The sequence below is a fragment of the Mustela nivalis genome (genome assembly GCF_964662115.1).
Source record: "Mustela nivalis genome assembly, chromosome: X".
Classification (NCBI taxonomy): domain Eukaryota; kingdom Metazoa; phylum Chordata; class Mammalia; order Carnivora; family Mustelidae; genus Mustela; species Mustela nivalis.
This window is the reverse complement of record NC_139040.1, coordinates 578,619-600,448: the sequence shown is the minus strand read 5'-3', so window position 1 is coordinate 600,448 and position 21,830 is coordinate 578,619. Positions and strand designations below refer to the sequence as shown.

Here is a 21,830-nt window from a genome sequence, read left to right as displayed (position 1 = left end):
GTATGAGAATAGTATGTATAGTATGGATAGCATGCAACCATTTGGGTAAGGATATAGAAGAGAAATGTACACATCAACCCTAACCCTAACTTGCTAGTAAATACACAAAATATGTGGAAGGAAACGCATCAGTCACCTCAGTAGAGACAAAGTGATGTTTGTGTTTATATCTCAAAATAATATACTTTTCATATTCTTTCTTGATTTACTAATTTTGGATGTTATCTATTCTTAATACTTTACTTCGCCTTCACAAATGAGGATTTAGCTCACATGCCCTGCCCCATCTCCATGTCCCCAAGTGTAGTTATATTACTACTTTTGTTCTTCTGTTGATGACTTTTCTGTTCTTCAAGTTTGCCCCTTTATTCTGTCCACAACAGACAATAGACACTATCTTTTGGCTCCCTGCTGTTACTTGTATTTTTTACTATAAACCTTTATATTTTCACAGTTGCAAACAGTTGTGGTATGTGTTGCAACCATAATTGCATTTTCTGTGCCTTTTCTACTCGTTGACTCTAAGAGTAGAAAATACGTGTTTATCATCATGATTATGTCAATATCATTATTCCGTGTACAACCAAGCAGTGTAAAGTAGTATATTATGATTCCATTTCCTTTCTTGAATAGCTTTTTGCTTTTCCATGGGGTGTTTCAATGGCTTTTCTCTCCTTATTTTTCTGCCTTTATCACCTCCCTGAGTTCTACATTCTTAGGAGTAATATAGAAATCTTTTGCTAGGATTACTCCCTGAAGCCCTCCATCTTCCTACCTTAGTCAGGTCTTGACTGACATCCTGGAACTTTCCTTCATCATTCTCCTTGGTTAGATTCGCTGATTTCAGTGGATTTCATTTCAGTCCACTGTCTGGGTTTTGTGTCATCTTTCTTGGTTCACTCTTTCTAAGAAAGGTATGCATTTGAGTCTTTTACCTGTCTAACTCTTGTTCTTTTATAGGGCACTTTTTTTCCTCTGACAGTTTTTGGGAACTTCTCTATTCTTGATGTTGTGAAATTTCATATGATACAACCGGAGTGTGGATATTTTATGATTCAAACTGCTGGATGCTGTCAGTGAGACAGCACTTGTCCTGCAACTCTGGGAAGTTCTGTGCTATCATTTTCTTCTGTATCCTCAGATAAAACAATCCATATATTCCTGGGAAGAAAAGATTTTATTCATAATTCAATCAAGTCCCATCATTTAAAGCTTCTTCAAGTGTAACTCAGTCTTTGGGGGATAATTCCTCATTCTTTGAGTTATTTCCCTTTTTCTCCACTTTGACTCGAATAAAGTGGCATTTGGAGTGTTGGTAAATGAACTTATGCTATAGGGAAGGGAGACTTCCTGGTCTCAAGCTGGTTTAGGGAATCAGGACATGAATCCTTCTATTCATGGTTAATGCCCACCTTCATTTACCCAGTGTATTTCTCCTCTCTCATGGAGTTGAAGCCCCAACATGAAGAGAGAACCTTAATAGCTTCCTCTCCTGTGACTACCTCATTCTCCCCATAGGTTAGTAGGATCGGTGTGTCACATCATTTTCTCTGTTCTTAGATAAATCTCCCCCTTGTTTTTCCTCTCTCTTTCTAGAACTCCTATTAGTCAGATATTAAAGGTCCTAGATTGACAGTAGTGACTCTTTAACTCATATTTTCTGTTTTTTGTTGTTCTGATTTCTCAAGAATATTTTAGATTTTATCTTCCAGCCCTTTCATTTAGCAATTTTTTATATTTTTAATTTGTAAGAGATTTTTCCTTGCTTAGTGCTTATTCCTATTTCACAGTATCCTATTCTTGATTTGTTGACATGATAGTTAAATAGGAAATGTTAAATTTTCTTCTGTTTTTTCAGTTACCTGTTTCCTCTGTGGTAATTTTTTTTTCTGTTTATTTTTATTATATTTATATTCATGTTATATTTATAATATATTATGACATTTAAAAACACTTCTTTTCCATCCTCTTTTAAGAACAAGCCAACAAAAACACGATAGCTCATTATTCGTAGCCTTAGCTCGTTAACTGGAGCCTTTATTTTAGGGTGAATTCATTGAGAGCTGGCCACTTTTCTCCTGGATCACCAAGTGCTGGATTTCAGGTATCCTGCTCTGGGACACCAGTCTTAACAATTGCTACAATTCCAGACACTTTATTCTCTTAGTTAGGAGAACTTTTACTCTGCTGCTATTGTTGTTAATGATGATGATGGTGATTTTGGCTTAAGAATGGAAGGCTGGTTACTAGTTCTGTGTATCCAAAGGCTCAGTTGTAGAAGAGCATAAAAGATTAACTAGAGGCCAAAATTTCTGGCAGGAAGACCAAAAAAGGGTAGCCTCCAGGAAATTACACAAAGGGAGGAGTGTGTTAACGCCAACTTCATAAAGTTGTTTGTAAATTTCTGGGCCCACTCGTGAGCCATTAATGTATGGACCTGATCTTAATTAGCATAAATGATAACTGAATTAACTAGTAGACCACCACATAAGTCCCATACTAATCACTGGGTAGCATGCAGGCAGGAAGGATCTGAAGATCACTAGAAATGCTCTGAAAGTTGAACTGACATTGGAACCACAGCCCACTGTGGAATTTTCAGCCTGAACTTAACTGGGCAGATGGCCTGCTAAAACAAAAACAACATTCCTTGTAGAATATAAACAAGACCCAGGAGATTATAAAAAATATTCAAAATACACAGTATATAATTCAGAATTAGTATGGGAAGAATGACAAAAATCTCAACTTGCATGGAAAACAGTAGCCAACAGATGCCAACACTGAGGGGACAATGATGTGGGAATGATCTGATAGACCTTAAAGTAACTATTATAAAAATGTTTTTAAAAATCACAAATACTTCTGTAACAAATGTTTAAATAGAAAGTCTCAGCAAACAAATAATTTGGCAAAACCTGTGAGAATCAACTTTCTTAGAACTATAAAAACTAATCAGAACTTGATAGCAACCAGGCAAATGCTTAGTCAAAAAAAAATCACAATCTCACATTTAAGGAAATCTTTGTTGAGTCATTACAGGGCCACTAAGCTAACAGGACCGAAATCTCATATATAACAAAGAATATAGATTATGAAAAATTAGTTCAAGAAAGTCACAAACACAAAAAATCAGATAAAACAAGCAGCAACAACAAACCCTAGGGTGGGGTAGAATCTGGTTTCCACCATTCCTGTTATAATATTCAAAACATCCAGTTTTAACAACAACAAAAAAGGCATTCAAAGAAACAAATTTGGGGCCATAAACAAGAAAAAGGAATTGATAAAAAATTCCTGGAGGAAGCACAGACATTGGACTTATAATCAATATTCTCAAAAAGCTAAAAGGAAACCATGTACAAAGGACTAAAGGAAACTATGGAAAGGACAGAGGCTATCAAATTGAGAATATTTGTAAAGAGATAAATTATAAAAAGGAACAAACTAGGAATTCTGGAATGAGAAGTATAATAACTGAAGTGGGAAATTGATCAGAGAGGTTCAACAACAGATTTGAGAAGAAAAAAGAAAGAATCAACTGATACTATGTCTGAGGAACAGAAAGTGAAAAGAATGAAGAAAATTGAACAGAGCCTAAGAGACCCATGGGGCACTTTGAAATATTATCAGTATACTCAAAATAGGAGTCTTAATACAAGATGAGAGGGAGAAACAGGCAGAAAATATATATAAAAGAATAATGGTAAAAAAAAAAAAAGTTCCCAAATTTGATGAATGGCATGAAGATACACATCCAAGAATCTCAAAGAACTCCAAGCAGGATACACTCAAGCAGACTGACATTGACTCATATTATAATCAGTGTTGGAAGCCAAAGGCAAAGAGAGAATCTTGAAAGTAGCAAGAGAGAAGTGACTCATTACACACGAGGGTTAGGGTTAGATTGAAAGGCAATTTATCATCAGAAACCAGGGTAGCCAAAAGGCAGTGGGATGAAATATTCTAAATGCTGAGAGAGAAAAAAAGAACAGAGCTACTAAGGAAGAATTCTGTATCTGGCAAAATCATCCTCTAAAATGAAGGAGAAATTGGCATTCCCAGGTAAACAAAAACTGAGAATATTGGTACTAGTAGATCCACCAAACAGTGGCTGAAAATACATTTTTCTCAAGTGCACATGGGATGTTCTCCAGGATAAATTACATGTTAGTCCACAAAGTAAGTCTCAATAGATTTAAAAAGTTTGAAATCATACAAAGCATCTTCTAAAAATACAGAATGAGATCTGAAATCATTTACAGATGGAAATTTGGAAATTTCACAAATATGTGTAAATTAAATAATACAGTCTTAAGCAACCAATGGGACAAAGAAAAATTACAAAAGGAATTAAAAAATATTTTGAGATTGAAAATAAAATCACAGTATACCAAAATTTATGAGTTACCAAAAAACAGTACTTAGAGGAAAATTTATAGCTATACAGTAAAAAAGAAATCAGCCAGGAGTGCCTGGCTGTCTCAGTTGGTAGAGTGTGTGGCTCTTGATCTTGGGGTTGTGAGTTCTCCCTCCAGGTTGGTTGTAGAGATTGCTTAAAAAAAGAAAGCAAAATTAAAGTTAAAAAAATAATTTAAAAAATTTTTAAGTCAATAACCTAACTTTACAGTTTAAGGAACTGGAAAAAGTGTCAACCAAATACAAAGCAGTTAGAAGGAAGGAAACCATAAGTGTTAAAGTTGAAGACGAAATAGGGACAAAACAATACATAAGCGACACCTGGGTGGCTCAGTCTGCCTTTGGCTTAGGTCATGATCTCAGGGTCCTGGGATTGGGCTCCACATTGGGCTTCCTGTTCAGCCAGGAGTCTGCTTTTCCCTCTCCCTCTGTCCCTACCCTGTGTGTGCTCTCTCACTCACTCTCTCGCAAATAAAATTTTTTTTAAAAGAAAATCAATAGAATTAAATACACAAAAAGTTCTTGAAAGAGGTCAACAAAATTGACATATCTTTAGTTAGAATGGCAAAAATGAGAGAAGACACAAATAACTAAAATTTGAAATAAAAGTGGGGACACTACCACTGGCCTTCCAGAAATAAAAGGATTATAAGGTAAAACTGAACAATTACATGCCAACATATTAGATAACCTAAATTAAATGGAAAAATTCCTAGAAATACACAAACTGCCAAAACTGGTTCAAAAGGAAAGAAAACTAGAACAAACCTATAAAAATAGATTAAATCAGTAGTAAAAAACCTCCTGACAAAGAAAATTCTAAAACCAGATGACTCCACTCATTAATTCTGACACAGACTAAAAGAAGAATTAACACTAATCCTTCTCAAATTCTTCCAAAAAATAGAAGAGGAGGGAATACTTATAATTCATTCTTTGAATCCATTACCCTGATACCAAAGCCAGACAATAATATCACAAAAAAAGTAAAAGAAAAAAATTACAAGGCACTATTCCTTATGAATACAGATTCAAAAATTTTCAGCAAAGCCCTAGCAAACTGAATGCAAGAGCATAGTAAAAGGATTATATGCCATGACCAAATGGTATTTATCCCAGACATACAAGCAAGTTTTAAGATAAAATCTTTAATATAATATGAAGGGAAATACCCACATGATTATCTTAATTGGTGCACAAAAAGCATTTGACAAATTCCAACACAGTTTCATGATAATATCACTCAAAAAACTAAGAATTTAGAGGACATTCCTCAACATTTATTGACATTTACGAGAACCCCCAACTAAGATTTTACTTAGTGGTGAAAGAATGAAAACTTTCTAAGATCCGGAACAAGATAGGATGCCCACTTTCACTACTGCTATTCAACATTGTACTAGTAATTCTAGCCAAGATAATTAGGCAAGAAAACTAATAAAAGGCATCCAAGATGGAATGTAAGAAGTAAAACTATCTGTATTTGAAGATGACATGATCCTATTTATATAGAAATTCCCCAAAAAGTCCCCCAAAGCTATTAGAGCTAATAAATTTAGCAAAGCTGTAGTGCTCAAAGTCAATATTCAAAAATCAGTATGTTTCTACATACTAGCAAGGAACAATCCAAAAAGGAAATTAAGAAAATAGTTTGTTTACAGTAGCATTCATAATAATGAAATAATGGAATACCCAGGAAAAAAAACTTAATCAAGTATGGGAAAGACTTTTAAAGTTAAAAATAGAGTATGCTGCTGAACGAAATTAAAGAAAAACTAAATAAATCAGAAGAGATCCTGTATTCATGGATCAGAAGACTCAGTATCATTAAGGTGAGAGTACATCCCAAAGAGATCTCCAGATTCAATACAATCCCTATTAAAATTCTAATGCTCCTTTCTGGGGTGCCTGGGTGGCTCAGTCAGTTGGACATCTGCCTTTGGCCCAGATCCTTGGGTTCTGAGACCAAGCCATGCATCAGACTCCTTGCTCAGTGGGGAGCCTGCTTCTCCCTCTCCTGCTCCCCCTGCTTGTGTGCTCCCTCCCTCTGTCTTACAAATAAATAAATAATATCTTAAAAAGACAAAATTCTAAGGCCCCTTTTACAGAAATGGAAAAGATGATCCTAAAATTTATATAAAATTGCAAGGTGCCCTGGATAGCCAAAATAATAATGAAAAAGAACAAAGTTGGAGGAATTATACTTCCGGATTTCAAAACTTAGTACAAAGCTTCAGCAACCAAAACAGTGTGGATCTGGCATAAGTATAGATTATAAACCAGTAGAATAGAATCGAGAATCCAGATGTAAACCTGTATACTTATGGCCATTTGGTTTTCAACAAGGGTACTAGTGTTATTCAATGAGGAGAGAATAGTCTGTTCAAGTGTTGCTGGGAACAACTCAAAATAGGTCAATGACCTAAATAGAAGAGCCAAAGCCAGAAAACTCTGAGAAGAAAACATGGGGATAATCATGACATTGGATTTTTTTTTTATTTTTAATTTTAATTAATTTATTTTTTAATAGGCTCCACACTCGGTGTGGAGCCCAACACGTGGCTTGAACTCACGACCCTGAGATTAAGACCTAAGCTGAGATCAAGAGTTGGATGCTTAACCAACCAAGTCACTCAGACACCCCCTGACATTGGATTTTAGATGGAATCTTAGATATGACATGAAAAGCATAAATAACGAACATAAAGTGAACTTTAAAAAATTAAAAACTCTTGTGCCTCAAAAGACATTATCGAGAAAGTGAAAGGGCAAGCTACAGAATAGGAGAAAATATTTGCCAGTCAGATAGCTACTATGGCTCTAGTATTCAGAATATATAAGGTAGTCTCAAAATTCAACAGCAAAATGACCAAAAAAACCCTCTATTTAAAAATGGGCAAGGAATTTGAATAGATCTTTCTAAAGAAGATGTACAAATGGTCAATAAGTATGTGAAAAAATATTCATCAGTCATTTTGAAAATGCAGATCAAAGCTAAAATGAGATGCCCCCTCACATTTGATAAGTTGAACATGATTTTCAAAATGGAAAATAGCAAGTTGGTAAAGATGTGGAGAAATTGGAAACTTTAGATGTTGCTGGTGGGATTATAAAATGTTGTCACTGTGGAAAACAGTTTGGTGATTCTTCAAAAAGTTAGAATTATCTTATGTTCTAGTAATTGTATTCCTAGGTATATATCCAAAAGAATTAAAAATATGAACTCAAATACTTGTATGTGAATATTCATAGCAGCAGTATTCACAATAGTCAAAAAATGGAAACAACCCAGATGTTCACCAACTGATGAATAGATAAGCTAAATATAGTACAGTTGACCCTTGAACAACATGGGGGCTAGGGGTGCCAACCCTCAGTAAAAAATACACATATAACTTTTGACTTCCCCAAATATTAACTACTAATAGCTTACTGTTGACCAGAAACCTTACTGATAACATAAATAGTCAATTAACACATATTTTATATATGTATTATATACTGTATTCTAATATGGAAAAGAAAATTTTAATAAAATAATAAGAAAAAATTTATACCACTATTCTGTATTTATAAGAAAAAAATATATGTAAGTGGACTCATACAGTTTAAACCCATGTTGTTTAAGGATCAGCTATATCCTTTGAATGGAATATTACTCATTTGGAATATTACTCATTCAGAGAAAAGGAATGAAATGTTGAAACCTGCTACAACATGGAGGAATTACGCTAAGTGAAGCCAAACACAAAAAGTGACATATTATATGATTCCATTATATAAAGTATTCAGAATAGCTAAATCCACAGAAACAGCAAATTGGTGGTTGGCAATGGGTTGAAGAGAGGGGAGAATGGGGGAGCAGCTGTTTAATGAATATGGTGTTTTATTTTGGGGTGATAGAAATGTTGTAGAACTAGTTAGGTGTTGTGGTCCCCCAGCATCATGAATGTACTAAGTGCTCCTGAATTGTTCACTTTAAAATGGTTAATTTTAGGGGCACCTGGGTGGCTTAGTGGGTTAAAGCCTCTGCCTTCGGCTCAGGTCATGATCCCGGGATCCTGGGATCGAGCCCCGTATCGGGCTCTCTGCTCAGCGGGGAGCCTGCTTCCCCCCTACCCCCCGCCTGCCTCTCTGCCTACTTGTGATCTCCACCTGTCAAATAAATTAACTCTTTAAACAATAAAATAAAATAAAATGGTTAATTTTATATGAATTGTATCTCAATTTTTAAAAATGGGCAAAGGACTTAAGTAGATATTTCTCCAAGGAGTGTATACACATGGCCAGTAAACACGTAAAAAGCTGCCCTACATCATTAGTTTTTAGGGAAATGCAAATAAAAACAGTAACTAACTTACCCTAACTTCCCACCCAGTAGGATAGGTCTAAGTTTTTAAAGGAAAATAACATGTTGCTGAGGCTGTGGAGACAGTGGAACCCTGACTCATTGTAGATGGGAATAGACATTGCTTCAGTTGCTGTGGAAAAGTTTGGTGATTCCTCAATAATTGTATATAGAATTAACGTATGACCTGGCAGTGGTACCCTTAGGTAACACCAAAGACAATTGAAAACAAATGTTCAAAGAAAAACTTGTACTTGAATGCTGATAGCAGCATTTTTTAATAGTAGCCAAAACCCGACATATGGGCTGATAAATGCTGTAACATGGTGGACCCTGAATACTTGGCTAAGCCACATATGGTACAAAATATCCAGAAAAGGCAAATCTGGAGAGACAAAAAGTAGAGAAGAGAGGCAAATTGAGAGTACATTTGTGTGCTGTTTCAATATTCAGCAGATCAGACAAAACTGGAAAAGCTGTACAGTGAAGGAAGGATGGCATTTTCAATAAAATGGTGTTAGATAATTAGACCAGCATATACAGAATAATGTCAATCTAGTCTTATATCAAACTTTGTATATAGAAAAGATCATAGGTTCAAATAGAAAACAAAACTATGAAAGTTTTAGAGTTAAAGAGAGGAGAAAATCTGTATGTTGGGCCTGCCAACAACTTACACATAGAACCAAAAGTATTTTCCATAAAAGAAAACTTGATAAATGAGACTTCATCAAAATTAAAAACTTTGCTGAGTGAAACTTGTTTTATTTTTAATTTTAAATTTTTTAAAAGATTTTGTTATTTGTCAGACAGAGGGAAAGAGCACAAGCAGGGGGAGCAGCAGGCAGAGAGAGAAGCAGGTCCCCCAGTGATCAAGGAGCCCAATGTGAGGCTCCATCCCAGGACCCTGAGACCATGACCTGAGCCGAAGGCAGACGCTTCACTGACTGAGCCACCCAGGCTCCCCATGAAAGAAACTTTTAAGAGAATAAAAAGACTAGTTCCAGAATGAGTGAAAATATTTGCAAGTCACATATCTGACTATAGACTTTGTATCAAGAATAGATAACGAACTCTTAAAACCCAACAAAAAAAAAGCAAACAACCCGATTAAGAAACAGGCAAAAGACATGAACAAATACTTCAAGTCTATAAGGATAGCAAATAAGCACATGAGAAGATGGTGAACATCACTAGCTACTAAGAAAACAAACATGGAACTGGAACTCATAAAATGCTGGTGGAAATGCACCGTGATGAAGTCACTTTAGAAAACTGGGACTTAGCAGTTTCTTGTTATCGGCCGTAGAGAAATGAACATAATTTCACACAACCTTGTATGCATATGTTTATAACAGCTTTATCATAACTGCCATAAAATGTAAACAACCCAAATTCCTTCCATAGGTGAGTAGATCATCAAACTCTAAGACACCTATACGGTGGAGAAATGCTCAACAATAAAAAGGAATGAACTTTTAATATAGGCAACTTGTAAGAATTGGAGGCTAAGTGGAAGAAGGCCGTCTCAAAGGGTCTCAAATGCTGTATGATTGCATTTATGTGATATTCTGAAAAATGAAATTATAGGGATAGAGAATAAGTCATTGGTTGCTAGGGCTTATGGATTGGGGTGGGGTATGAGTATAAAGGCTTACCATGAGGGAATTTTTTTAGAGTTGTTGATGGAAAATTCTGTACCCTTGTTAAAGTGGCTACTGGAGTCTATGTTAGACTTCTTTGAACTGTACTTCATGCACTTTGTACTGTATGACAAAAGTGGGAAAAAAAGCACATTATATGTCATCAGTACATGACTTTTGTGACAGACAAATGATTTTAAGATCTAAAGAAAGGGGTGATTTCATAGGAAAATATACCAAAGCTGATTAAAAAATAGAAAATTATTTAGTGCAGTTATCAAAGCTGAGACTGAAAATAGTGATTAAGGATCTATAATTGTAAAAGCTGTCATGTTTACATGGCTTCACAGCTGAATTCTAAGTAACTTTTGAAGGATAGGTGGCTCTAAATCCATTTACATGTTTTTCCAGACCATACAGAAAGGTTAAAAGCTCCCCAATTTTTAAAAATAACTAGAATAATTTTGACACCAAAATCTGATTAGAGATATCACAGAAAAAAACTGTTGACCAGTATCACTTAAAGATGTAAGAATTCAGAATAAAATATCAGCAAATCAAATATAACAGTGTTATTAAGGAATAACACACAATGAGCAAGTTCAGTTTAATCCAGAAATACAGGTTCCTTCAGCTTCAGGAAATCTTAATGTATTATAATTCATTACATCCAGAGATCATAGGGGAAAAACCATAGACACTGGAAAGACATTGACAGAAGCCATTGTTAATGGTAACTGTCAGGTACTCGATGTGTCTCCTCTCATTTAATTTTGCCAAAACTCCTGTGCCCACCCCCCCTTTATTGGTGAGGAAATGAACTCAGAAATTAAGAGACTTGATGCCACATCACTAGAGCTTTTCTGTGGCCCCCAAGTTAATAGCCGTCCCTGTTCATAGTCTGGATCCCAGCCAGGGACAGAGCCCAAGAACAAGAAGTATATGCAGTGGTGCCTAGGACGTGTTTATGTTCACTTGCAGCCTTTCTAACCCAGAGCATTTTATCAGAAGCCAGGCCCACTTGGTCACACAGCTGGTGGTCTGCATTTATTCGGTTTGTGGGAAGCTGATCCCAGGTCCTTTCCTCGCCTTGAAGGAGAAAGGATTTTGGAAGAGACAGTATATGGTAGCAAAACCAACAAATATACAATATAGTATTTCTCATTAAATTAATACTTTTTGTTGCTTTTCTAAATAGGATTTCCCCCCTTTTTCTATCATAAATTCTGGATGGTTATTCTTGCCATATAGGTGCTGTGTATTTTTTAGGTAGATGATCATAATCAGCAGTCAGAAGTATTCTTACTGGTACAACCTACATACAAAAGTTGAATACCAGAGTTGAGTGGCAAACATCACTGTGTTTCTGACTCTCATGGGAATACTTCTGATGTTCTATCAAATATGGGTGTTATGATTTTGTGGTAGACATCCTCTATTCCTTCACTAACTTAAGGAAGTTTCCTGAGAATTTTTAATTATGAATGTCTCTCATTTTATCATATGCCTGCTTGTCATTTCCTGAATTGATAATGTGGCTCTTTCCCCTTTTCATTAGTTTAGGTAATGATTTACATTGAAAACTCTTTAAACTGAACTGTTTTTGCATTCCTGAGGTAAACCCTACTTTCCCATGATGTATTGTTCTTTTAATACAAAGTCAATTCTATTTGCTAATATTTGGCTCAAGATATTACCTCTATGTCCATAAGTGAGATTAGCCTAAAGTATTCTTGACTTGGATTTCTCTTGAGTGGTTTTGGTTTCAGGATTATTTTATTAAGTTATAAGACGAATTGGATTTTTTCTCTCTTTTCTGGAAAGACAATATAGCATAATAAGTAAGAACATAGCTCTGTAGCCAGATGCTTTTGTTGGAATTCTGATTTTCCATAATCTTGACTTCTAACACCATAGGTCACTTTCTCTTGTTTTTCAACCATTTATAAATGGAATCATACAATATGTACTCTCCTGTGTGTAGTTTCTTTCAATCAGTTGGTAAGACTCATCCATGTTGTTGCATGAAGCAATAGCTTAATAATTCTCATTGCTGTATTCATTGTATAAGCATACCACAGTTTATTCATTCCACTGAGTGTTCCAGTTTTTAAGAGGCTCTTATTAATTGTGCTGCTATGAATATTCTTGTTGTTGTGAACATATGTACATTTGTTGGGTATTTCCGTTGGGTACCTACCTAAGAGTGGAATATATAGGTATATGTGTATAGATGTTCAGCTTTAAATAGATAATGCCAACAGTTTTCCAAAGTGTCAGTACCAGAAATACTAGAGAGTTGCTTCTTCCACATCCTTGCCAATGCTTGGTACTCTCTGTCTTGTACATTTTGCCATTTTGGTGAGTGTGTAATCATGGTACATTGCGGCTTTAGTTTGCATTTTGTTGATCACTAATAAAGTTGAAAATCTACTCACACCTTTTTTTAGGTCTAGCCTTTTATTCTTATATGAATAGCTTCTGTCTTATACATAGATATTACCCTATATTCATTGCCCCAAAGTTAAAGTCAAATAATCAGAATGTTTTTATTTAGGTTCATAATATGTGTGTAACAATTTACTAGGTTGTATTAGTTAAAATTACCTTTAGTTGAGAACTAAACAAGAACTCCAAAAATAGTACCTTAAGCAAAGTTAAATTCTCCATCACAGAAAAGAAGTGAACAGGTAGACAGTAAATGGCTGTTTCGAAAGAAAATAGGCATCTTATGTCTTGTTACTCCATTTACAAGGTCTCCAAATAACCCAAGATGGATGATAAACTTTAAGATTTACCATGATATTCTAAACAGGTAGTACATATAACTTTTTCATGTATTTCTTATTAGCTGGCAAGTATACAGTAACAGCGAGCTGCAAGAGACGCTAAGAAGTATTTTAGCTTGGAATCCATGCACCCAGCTAAAAATTAGGGCTTTCGTTTACTAGGGAAGATACTTAGGGGATATCTGGAGCAGTTTCTTTTCTACAGGATGTGTTAGAGGGAAATCAAGAAGTAAAAGCTGCAGACCCTACTCCTACTCCTCTACTCCTACTAGATTCTCAAATGTATTCAGTAATCAAGACTGTAGTGCGGCATTCAGCATTGTGATAGGCAATTTAAGGGACCTAAGAATCCATAAAGGAAAAGGGCAACCTGGACAGAAACAGAAAAATATAAGATAGGAACAGAATGAACATTGAATGAATGATGAAATAATGGAACGACTGAGCATTCTATTCATTTTTTTCCAATTGAGAACAGCTTAAAGTTATACAGTAATGCAAGGGAGTTACTTTAACATTTTTTTAAAGATTTTATTTATTTTATTTGACAGAGAGAGAGATCACAAGTAGGCAGAGAGGCAGGCAGAGACAGAGGGGGAAGCAGGCTCCCTGCTGAGCAGAGAGCCCGATGCGGGGCTTGATCCCAGGACCCTGAAACCATGACCTGAGCGGAAGGCAGCGGCTTAATCCACTGAGCCACCCAGGCGCCCCTACTTTAACATTTAATTGCTTATAATGCTGGGTTTTACTTCAGGGGCTGAGTACAAGTGTGTGTGTGTGTTGCAAATATAGAGATAGTGCATATATAAATATGTGTGTGTATGTATATGTTTATTCTTATATGAATAGCTTCTGTCTTATACATAGATATTGCCCTATATTCATTGCCCCAAAGTTAAAGTCAAATAATCAGAATATTTTTATTTAGGTTCATAATATGTGTGTAACAATTTACTAGGTTGTATTAGTTAAAATTACCTTTGGTTGAGAACTAAACAAAAACTCAAAAATAGTACCTTAAGCAAAGTTAAATTCTCCATCACAGAAAAGAAGTGAACAGGTAGACAGTAAATGGCTGTTTCGAAAGGAAATAGGCATCTATACGCGCGCACACACACACACACACATCCTTTTTGATATTTATACTCCTGTCTTTCTCAAATGGAATAACAATGGAATGTCCTCAGTTATCTTAGGGATGTTGTAAGCCATTAGTTAAAAAAAATGTCCCAATTGCACCAGATCCTCCTGTCCCTAAATGGAACATTCCTAAAGCTTCTAGGTATTACATATCTAGAGATAAAGCCAACCTCCCAGCATGCAAAAACATGACAAAATTACTTTAAAAAGAATACTCATATCCACGAGGGAGATAACTACTGTCATAAACTGTAAATTACATGTAGAGTGACATCTGCAAGATGACAGACTAGGAGAAAAACCACAGGACCAGATGGCTTCATAGGTAAATTCTACCAAATATTCAAAGAGGAATTAATACCCTTTTAAAACAGAAGAGGGAACACTCCCAAACTCATTTTATGAGACCAGCATTACCCTGATACCAAAGCCGCGTAAAGCTAGAGTACTACAGGCAAATATCCCTAAATGAACAGGGATGCAAAGATCTTTAATAAAATACCAGCAAACTGAATTCAATAGCACAGTAAAGGGATTATACACCATTAACAAGTGTACAAATGTGATTATCCCTGGGATATAAAGATATTTCAACATATGCAAATAAATCAAGTTGATACACTGTATTAACAGAATGAAAGATGATAAAAACCACATGATCACCTTAGTTGATGCAGAAAAGCATAAGAATTCAACAAAATAGGTATAGAAGGAACAGGGGGAAAACTGAAAGCTTTCAAGGATAGCTTTTTTTTTTTTTTTTTTGCTTTTTTACAAGGCAGAGATACCCAGTCTTGCCACTTCTGTTCAACACAGTGCAGGAAGTCTTAGAGCAGTCATACAAGAAAAAGAAAGAAAAGTCTTCTATATCAGAAGTAAAACTTACCTCAGATCTCAGATGACATCATATATGTAGAAAGCCCTAAAGACTCAACAACAACAAAAAACTTAAAACTAAAAAAAAAATTTAAAAAAAACCTTAAAACTAATAAATTCTGTAAAGTTGCAGAATAAAAAACAAATATATAAAGATCAGTTAAGTTTCTATACACAAACAAACTACCCCGATAGGGAATAAAATCCCATTCACAATACTTAGGGATAAGTATAAAATACTTAGGGATAAGCTTAACCAAAATCAAATACTTGTACCCCGAAAATTATAAAATATTGATGAAGGAAATTAAGGAACACAGAATGGAAGGACATGCCAGGTTCATAGATTGGAAGAATTAATGTCCATACTACTGAAACTGATCTAAAGAGTCAATGCATTCTCTGTTAAAATCCTAATGGCATTTAAAAAACATATTTATTTATTTTAGAGGAGAGGGAGACAAGCAGATTCCTCAGTGAGTCCAGTGTGGGTCTTGATCCCAGGACCATGAGATCATGACCTGAGCCAAAATCAAGAGCTGGACGCTTAACTGACTGAACCATCCAGTTGCCCCTCCATGGCATTTTTTACGTAAATAGAAAAAATAATCCTAAAGTTCATATGGATTCACAAAAGACCCCAAATAGCTAAAGCAGTCTTGAGCAAGAATGAAGACGGAAGCATCACACTGACTGGTTTCTAAATACTATTATAAATGACTGTAATCAAAAAGTATGATACTGGCATAAAAAATTGACATCTAGACCAATGAAGCCTGGAAATCAATCCACATGTTCTTCAGCAAGATTCTCAGCTAAGAATCGGCTATAACATGAATACATGATTTTGGAAAACCTGTATATCTACATGTACAAAAACGAATTTGGACCCTTTACTCACACCATATACAAAAATCAACTCAAAAGGGATTAAAGACTGAAATGTAAGACCTAAAAACATAAAACTACTAGAGTAAAATGTAGGAAAAAAGCTTTTTGAAGAACTTGGCAATGATTTTTTTGGATGTGGCAATAAAGGCAAAAATAGGCAAGTGGGATTTCATCAAACTAAAAGTTTCTGCAGAACAAAGGAGATATTCAACAGAGTGGAAAGGTAGAGCCTATGAAATGGGAGAAAATATTGGCAAACCATATATCTGATAAGGGGTTAATATCTAAAACATATAAGGAACTCAATAACAAAAACCCAAATAACCCAATTTAAAGAAAAGTGAAAAAAATTTAAAAAAATTAAAACGTGAAGGACCTAACTAAACATTTCTAAAAAGAAGGCCTACAAAGGGCCAACAGATATTTGAAAGGTACACAGCATCACTAGTTATCAAGAATGATATGCATTTGTGTATGTCATACATGCACAATGAGTATTATTGAGCCTTAATTTAGAAAGAAATCTTGCCATTTGTAACATCATGGATGAACCTAATCTTAACCTTGTGCTAAGTGAAACAAGCTTGACACACAAAGACAGATACTGCATTACTTCACTTGTATGTGCAACCTAAAACAAACTCACAGAAACAGAGCATAGAATGGTGGTTGTCAGGGACTGAGAGGTGAGTGAAATCGGTAGGTATTGGTCAAAGGATACAAAGTTTCAGTTATGCAAGATAGGAATAAATTCTGGAGAGCTAATATACAGCAATGTGACTGTAATTAATAATACTGTATTTTATACTTGAAATTTGGTAGAAGGGTGACTCCCAAGTGTTCTGAACCCACCAACAGTTATACTTCAATAAAGCTATTAATTGAAGTACAAAGCACCGATTTTCTCTGAACTTTGGAGTGATTTAATAGAAACCTTTTAAGTACTAAGAACAAATTTATTTTTGTAGGATGGTGAAGATAGTGGTCTGAAAAATCTCTTTAGGAGTGCATTGTTGGAGGGGAAGCTTTTTAACTGGAAATGTTAGTGGTACCAGTGTTTCCGAATGTGTTTGTCATTACGTTCTCAATAAATGGTGCTAACCCTATAAAAGAATGCTAGTGTAATGGAAGAAAACAGAAGAAGAATTGGATTCTGTCATGAGAGACAGTTACGAGGTCGAGGAGCGACTTTCAGAAATAAAGTGGCTCATTCAAGACCATGCTCCTGGATAGATGCTTACTCTGTGTCTCCTTTTAAGAATGTCAGGGCCCAGGAATGGCTGGGGGGGCTCAGTGGGTTAAGTGTTTGCCTTCAGCTCAGCTCATGATCCCAGCGTCCTGGGATGGAGCCCTGCATCGGGCTTCTTGCACACTGGGGAGTCCTGTTGCCCCTCCCCCTGCTCATACCAGCACTCTCTCTCTCTGACAAAAATAAATAAATAAAATATTAAAAAAAAAAAAAGGAGAGAATGTCAGGGCCCAGAGGTGCTTGGGTGGCACAATCGGTTAACCATCTGACTCTTGGCTTTGGCTCAGGTTGTGATCTCATGGCTGTGGGATTGAGCCCTGAGTCGGGCTCCGCACTCAGCACGGAGTCTGCTGGACCTCTCGCTCCCTCTGCCTCTGCCCCTCCTCCCATTCATGCTCACTTTCATTCTCTCTTTGTCTCTCTCTCTTTGAAATAAGTAAATAAATAAATCTTTTAAACAATGTCAGGTTCCAAATCTATTTAACTAAAGGCACTGACAAGATCATCAAAATCATTACTAGAAGCAAATGATCTAGAACCTCCACATAAATCAGATATAGAGCTAGAATGTCATCACACATAAAATAGAGGGGAAGCCCATGAACAAAGAAAATTATGGCACCCACTGAGTGTTCTGGGTTTTTTTTTTTTTTAACCTTCTTAATCTTCAAGACCTTATTTTAGCTGCACAGTGCTATTTTTTTCTTGCTTGCTCATTTTTTAAACAGCTTCATTAAGGCATAATCGATATACAAGAAACTACACATATTTAATGTATACAATTTGATGAGTTTGGACATATGTAAATAGATGTGATACCATACCCACAATCAAGGTAATAGACATTGCCAGTACCTCCAAAGTTTCCTTGTTTCCTTTGTGGGTTTTTTCTTGTTTGGTTCATTTTATTTTGGGGAGGGGGATTAAGAAGAGAACGTGAGATCTGCCCTCGTAACAAATTTTGAAATGCACTATACCTTACTGTTCATTCTAGGCACCGTGTTGTACAACAGATCTTTAGAATTTATTCATGTAGCATAACTGAAGCTTTATGCCCATTGAATAGCAACCCCTTTTATACCTGGCAATCACTACTGTATTCCCTGCTTCTATTAGTGGAATCATGCAGTATTTCTCAGCTATGGTAATTTATAGTTTCCTAGAAAATTATCCATTTCATCTGTTTTCCGTTCTTTGGACTTGATATATGTATTTAACATTTAAAATTTTTTTTCAAAAAATGTGTTTCATTTTCTTTGTAGCACTAATATAAGTTAGTTGTTCATTTCTTATTTACAGTCTCATTCCCCCCTTTAGATTTTTGTCTCCATGACTGTAGGGATGTCCTGTGTCTTGTTGATTAGCACCTAGAGCAGGGCCCGCCACATGGTAGCCATTCAGTAAATATTTCTTGAGTGGATGACTGTGTGATCTGTTTCTTTAAGTATGTTCCCTTTTCCATTGCTAATGCTGTTTACTTGTGTTTTCTCTTTTTTCTTGATTCTGTTGCCAGAGGCTTACCTATTTTGTTGTTTGTTTTTTTTTTAAAGGACCAGCTTTAAGTTCTCTAGATCAATTCAGTTTTCTATCCTTTAAAAAATTCTGCTTTTTTCTTTATTAATTTCTTCCTTCTGTTTTCTATACGTTTTATTGTTGCTGTGCTGTTCTCACTGTTGTCTTCATTCTAGATTCTTGAGATGAGGGTCTCCTGGGTGACTCTCCGTTAAGCCTCTGCCTTCAGCTCAGGTCCTGGGATCTAGCGCCTGTGTCAGGCTCCTTGCTTAGCACAGAGCCTGCTTCTCTTCCCTCTGCCTGCCATTCCCTCTGCTTGTGCGCACGCGCGTGCGCTCTCTCTCTGGTAAATGAATAAAATCTTTAGAAAGATGAATTCTTGAGATGAAAATTAAGTTTACTTTATGTCTCCCTTGTTCTCTTTGAATGCTATAAATTTTCCTTCTCGCTTTTGCTTCATTCCATAGGTTCCAGTGACTTTTTTTTTTTTTACTTCTGATTTATGTTTTCAGTTTTTATTTTCTCTTCAATAGAATGGTTATTTAGAAATGCATTTAAAAATTTCCAGGTTGATAGATCTGGGAGGGGGTGGATTATATTTATTTATTTATTTTTGTTACATTAATTTTTTAAAGTTCTTTAATTTTTTTAGAGAGAGTGAGAGTGTGGGGTGGGGAGGGGCAGAGGGAGTGGGAGAAGGAGAGAGCGAGCCTTAGGCAGGCCCCATGCCCAGCACAGAGTGCACTGCAGGCCTCGAGCTCACAATCTGAGATCATGACCTGAGTGGAAATCAGACTGAGCCACCCATGTGCCCCATAATTTTTAATACATTATGGTAACCATGTGGCCTAGGTGATACCGGCTTTACAGAAATTTTTGGATATTTCCTTTGCTACCTAGAAAAGGGGTCCACAGACTACATCCTGTAGGCTACAAGGGCCTGGTGCCTGTTTTGGAGCATCTGACCTTTGTTTACCAGCTGAGTGGTTCTGACAGAGGCCCTGTGACCCACACAGCTGTTCTACACAGTAATGTTTTACACAGTAAAACAAAATGCTGTTTTTAAAAAAACAAAGTAAAACAAAAATGTTTTACACAGTAAAACGTTTATTGTCTGGACTTTTCTCAAAAAGTTCACTGACCTCTCTGATTTAAAACATGGTCAATTTTCGTGACTTTTTTATATGCAACAAAAAATATGTATATTGTCTCTTGGGTACAAGTCCCTTATCTCCTTGTTAGCATAAGCTTGTTAAGTTGTGTTACAGTGGTCCTTATATCCTTCCTCACAGTGTGTGCTTTTGGTTATACATATCTGAGAGAGACGTATGGAAACCATCCGCTTCTGTGTTTTAGGCTATCTATTTTGAAGCTGCATTGGTGTTGCATAAAGAGTTGATAAAGGTTCATAACTATTATATTATCCTGTTGTGTTTTCCTTCATAAAATATGAAATAGCTTTCTTTGCCCGTTTACACGTTTATGTATGCCTTAAAATAAAATATGAAATAGCTTTCATAAAATATGAAATAGCTTTCTTTGCCCATTTACATGTTTATTTATGTATGCCTTAAAATATTTCTAGAGACTTCGATTGTTCCTGTCAGGTTTAGGTTGAACTACGTATATTAGGGAAAAAATTAAATAATAAATAACAGTTTAAACAAGAAAGCTTATTTCTTTCTTGGGTTGAAGTCTGGAGATAGGGGCTCCAGGGCTCTGTGATGTCATCAGGGACCCAGGCTCCTATCTTCTGCTTCACCATCTTGGTATATGGTTTTCATTCTAAGGTCCCCTCATGGTCCACGAGACTTCTGGAGTTCCAGCCAGCACATCTCCATTGAGGGCCAGAAGGAAGAGGAAAGGTAGGAGGGCAAAAAGCCGCTCAGCCAATTTCTAATAAATGACGTCAGAAATCCCAGAAAACAGTTCCATTTCCGTCTCACTGGCAGAACATAGTGAAGTAGCCACACCTAAGCAGGGAGGCCTGTTAGGTAGCTTTGGCTTGGCCAAAGATCGCCGTTGTGTTCCCAAGGAGGACAGTGCGACTGGACACGCGTGTCCGCCACTGCCTGTTGCATGTGCCCTTTCCTTCACGGTCAACCTTCCTCAGTTATTTTGTTTCAGGTATGTCTCTTTTAAATAGAATATAGCAAGATCTTGAGTTATTTGGTTTTAAACAAACAGAACATCTGTCTTAATAGGTGAGTGTAATACGTTCATTTTAGTATCATTACTGCAATTGTCCGTTTGCCTCCTGTTTGCTTTCTGTTTAATTCTTTTTACTTTTCCTGCCACTTGTTACATTGAATTTTCTGGGTTTTTTTTTTCTGTTTTAGAACTTGTGTGTACTGTTTTGATTCTTTTAGTTATTAGTCTTGGTGTTTTTTAACATTGTTTTAAAATAATTTCAAATTTACAGAAAAGTTACAAGGGTAGTACAAAGGATTCCTGTGTACCCAGATTCCTCAGATGTCAACATTTTATCATATTTCCATTATCATTTTTTCCTTATACCTATAAATAGTGTTTCTTTTTAAGATTTTATGTATTTACTTGACAGAAAGAGAGAGACACAGCGAGAGAGGGAACACAAGCAGGGGGAGTGAGAGAGGGAGAAGCAGGCCTCCCCGCGGAACAGGGAGCCCCATGTGGGGTTATATATTCTGGAGTTGAGAGGATCCCCAGAAAAACCACCCATCCAACTCGTCAGTGCTACAGATGAAAATAAAAAGGACACGAAGTTCCCTTCTGCGCTTGGGGAACTTGTCTGCGGTCCTGGTTGAGCTGATGTATGTTCATCAACAGCCCTTGCCCTGAGCCAGACTCTGCCAGAGGCTGGAGCGACACGGCAGAATTACCATCATTCTCTGGTATTCAAGAGCCCCCAGTTTAGTCAGGGGAACAAAGAAGTAACAAAAGAATAGTGTGCCTCAAAATACCTCATGATAATAATGGACTAG

At 36.1% G+C, this 21,830-nt stretch overlaps 1 protein-coding gene across 1 annotated transcript in view; it reads left to right on the top strand.

Annotated features, from left to right (window-relative positions):
- BRCC3 (BRCA1/BRCA2-containing complex subunit 3) overlaps positions 1–21,830 on the top strand; it is a 55,836-nt gene that overhangs the window by 20,376 nt on the left and 13,630 nt on the right. The window contains exon 8 of the mRNA XM_082716691.1: positions 20,658–20,732. Coding sequence (XP_082572817.1) covers positions 20,658–20,732 — 75 coding nt within the window. The remainder of the gene's footprint in view (positions 1–20,657; positions 20,733–21,830) is intronic.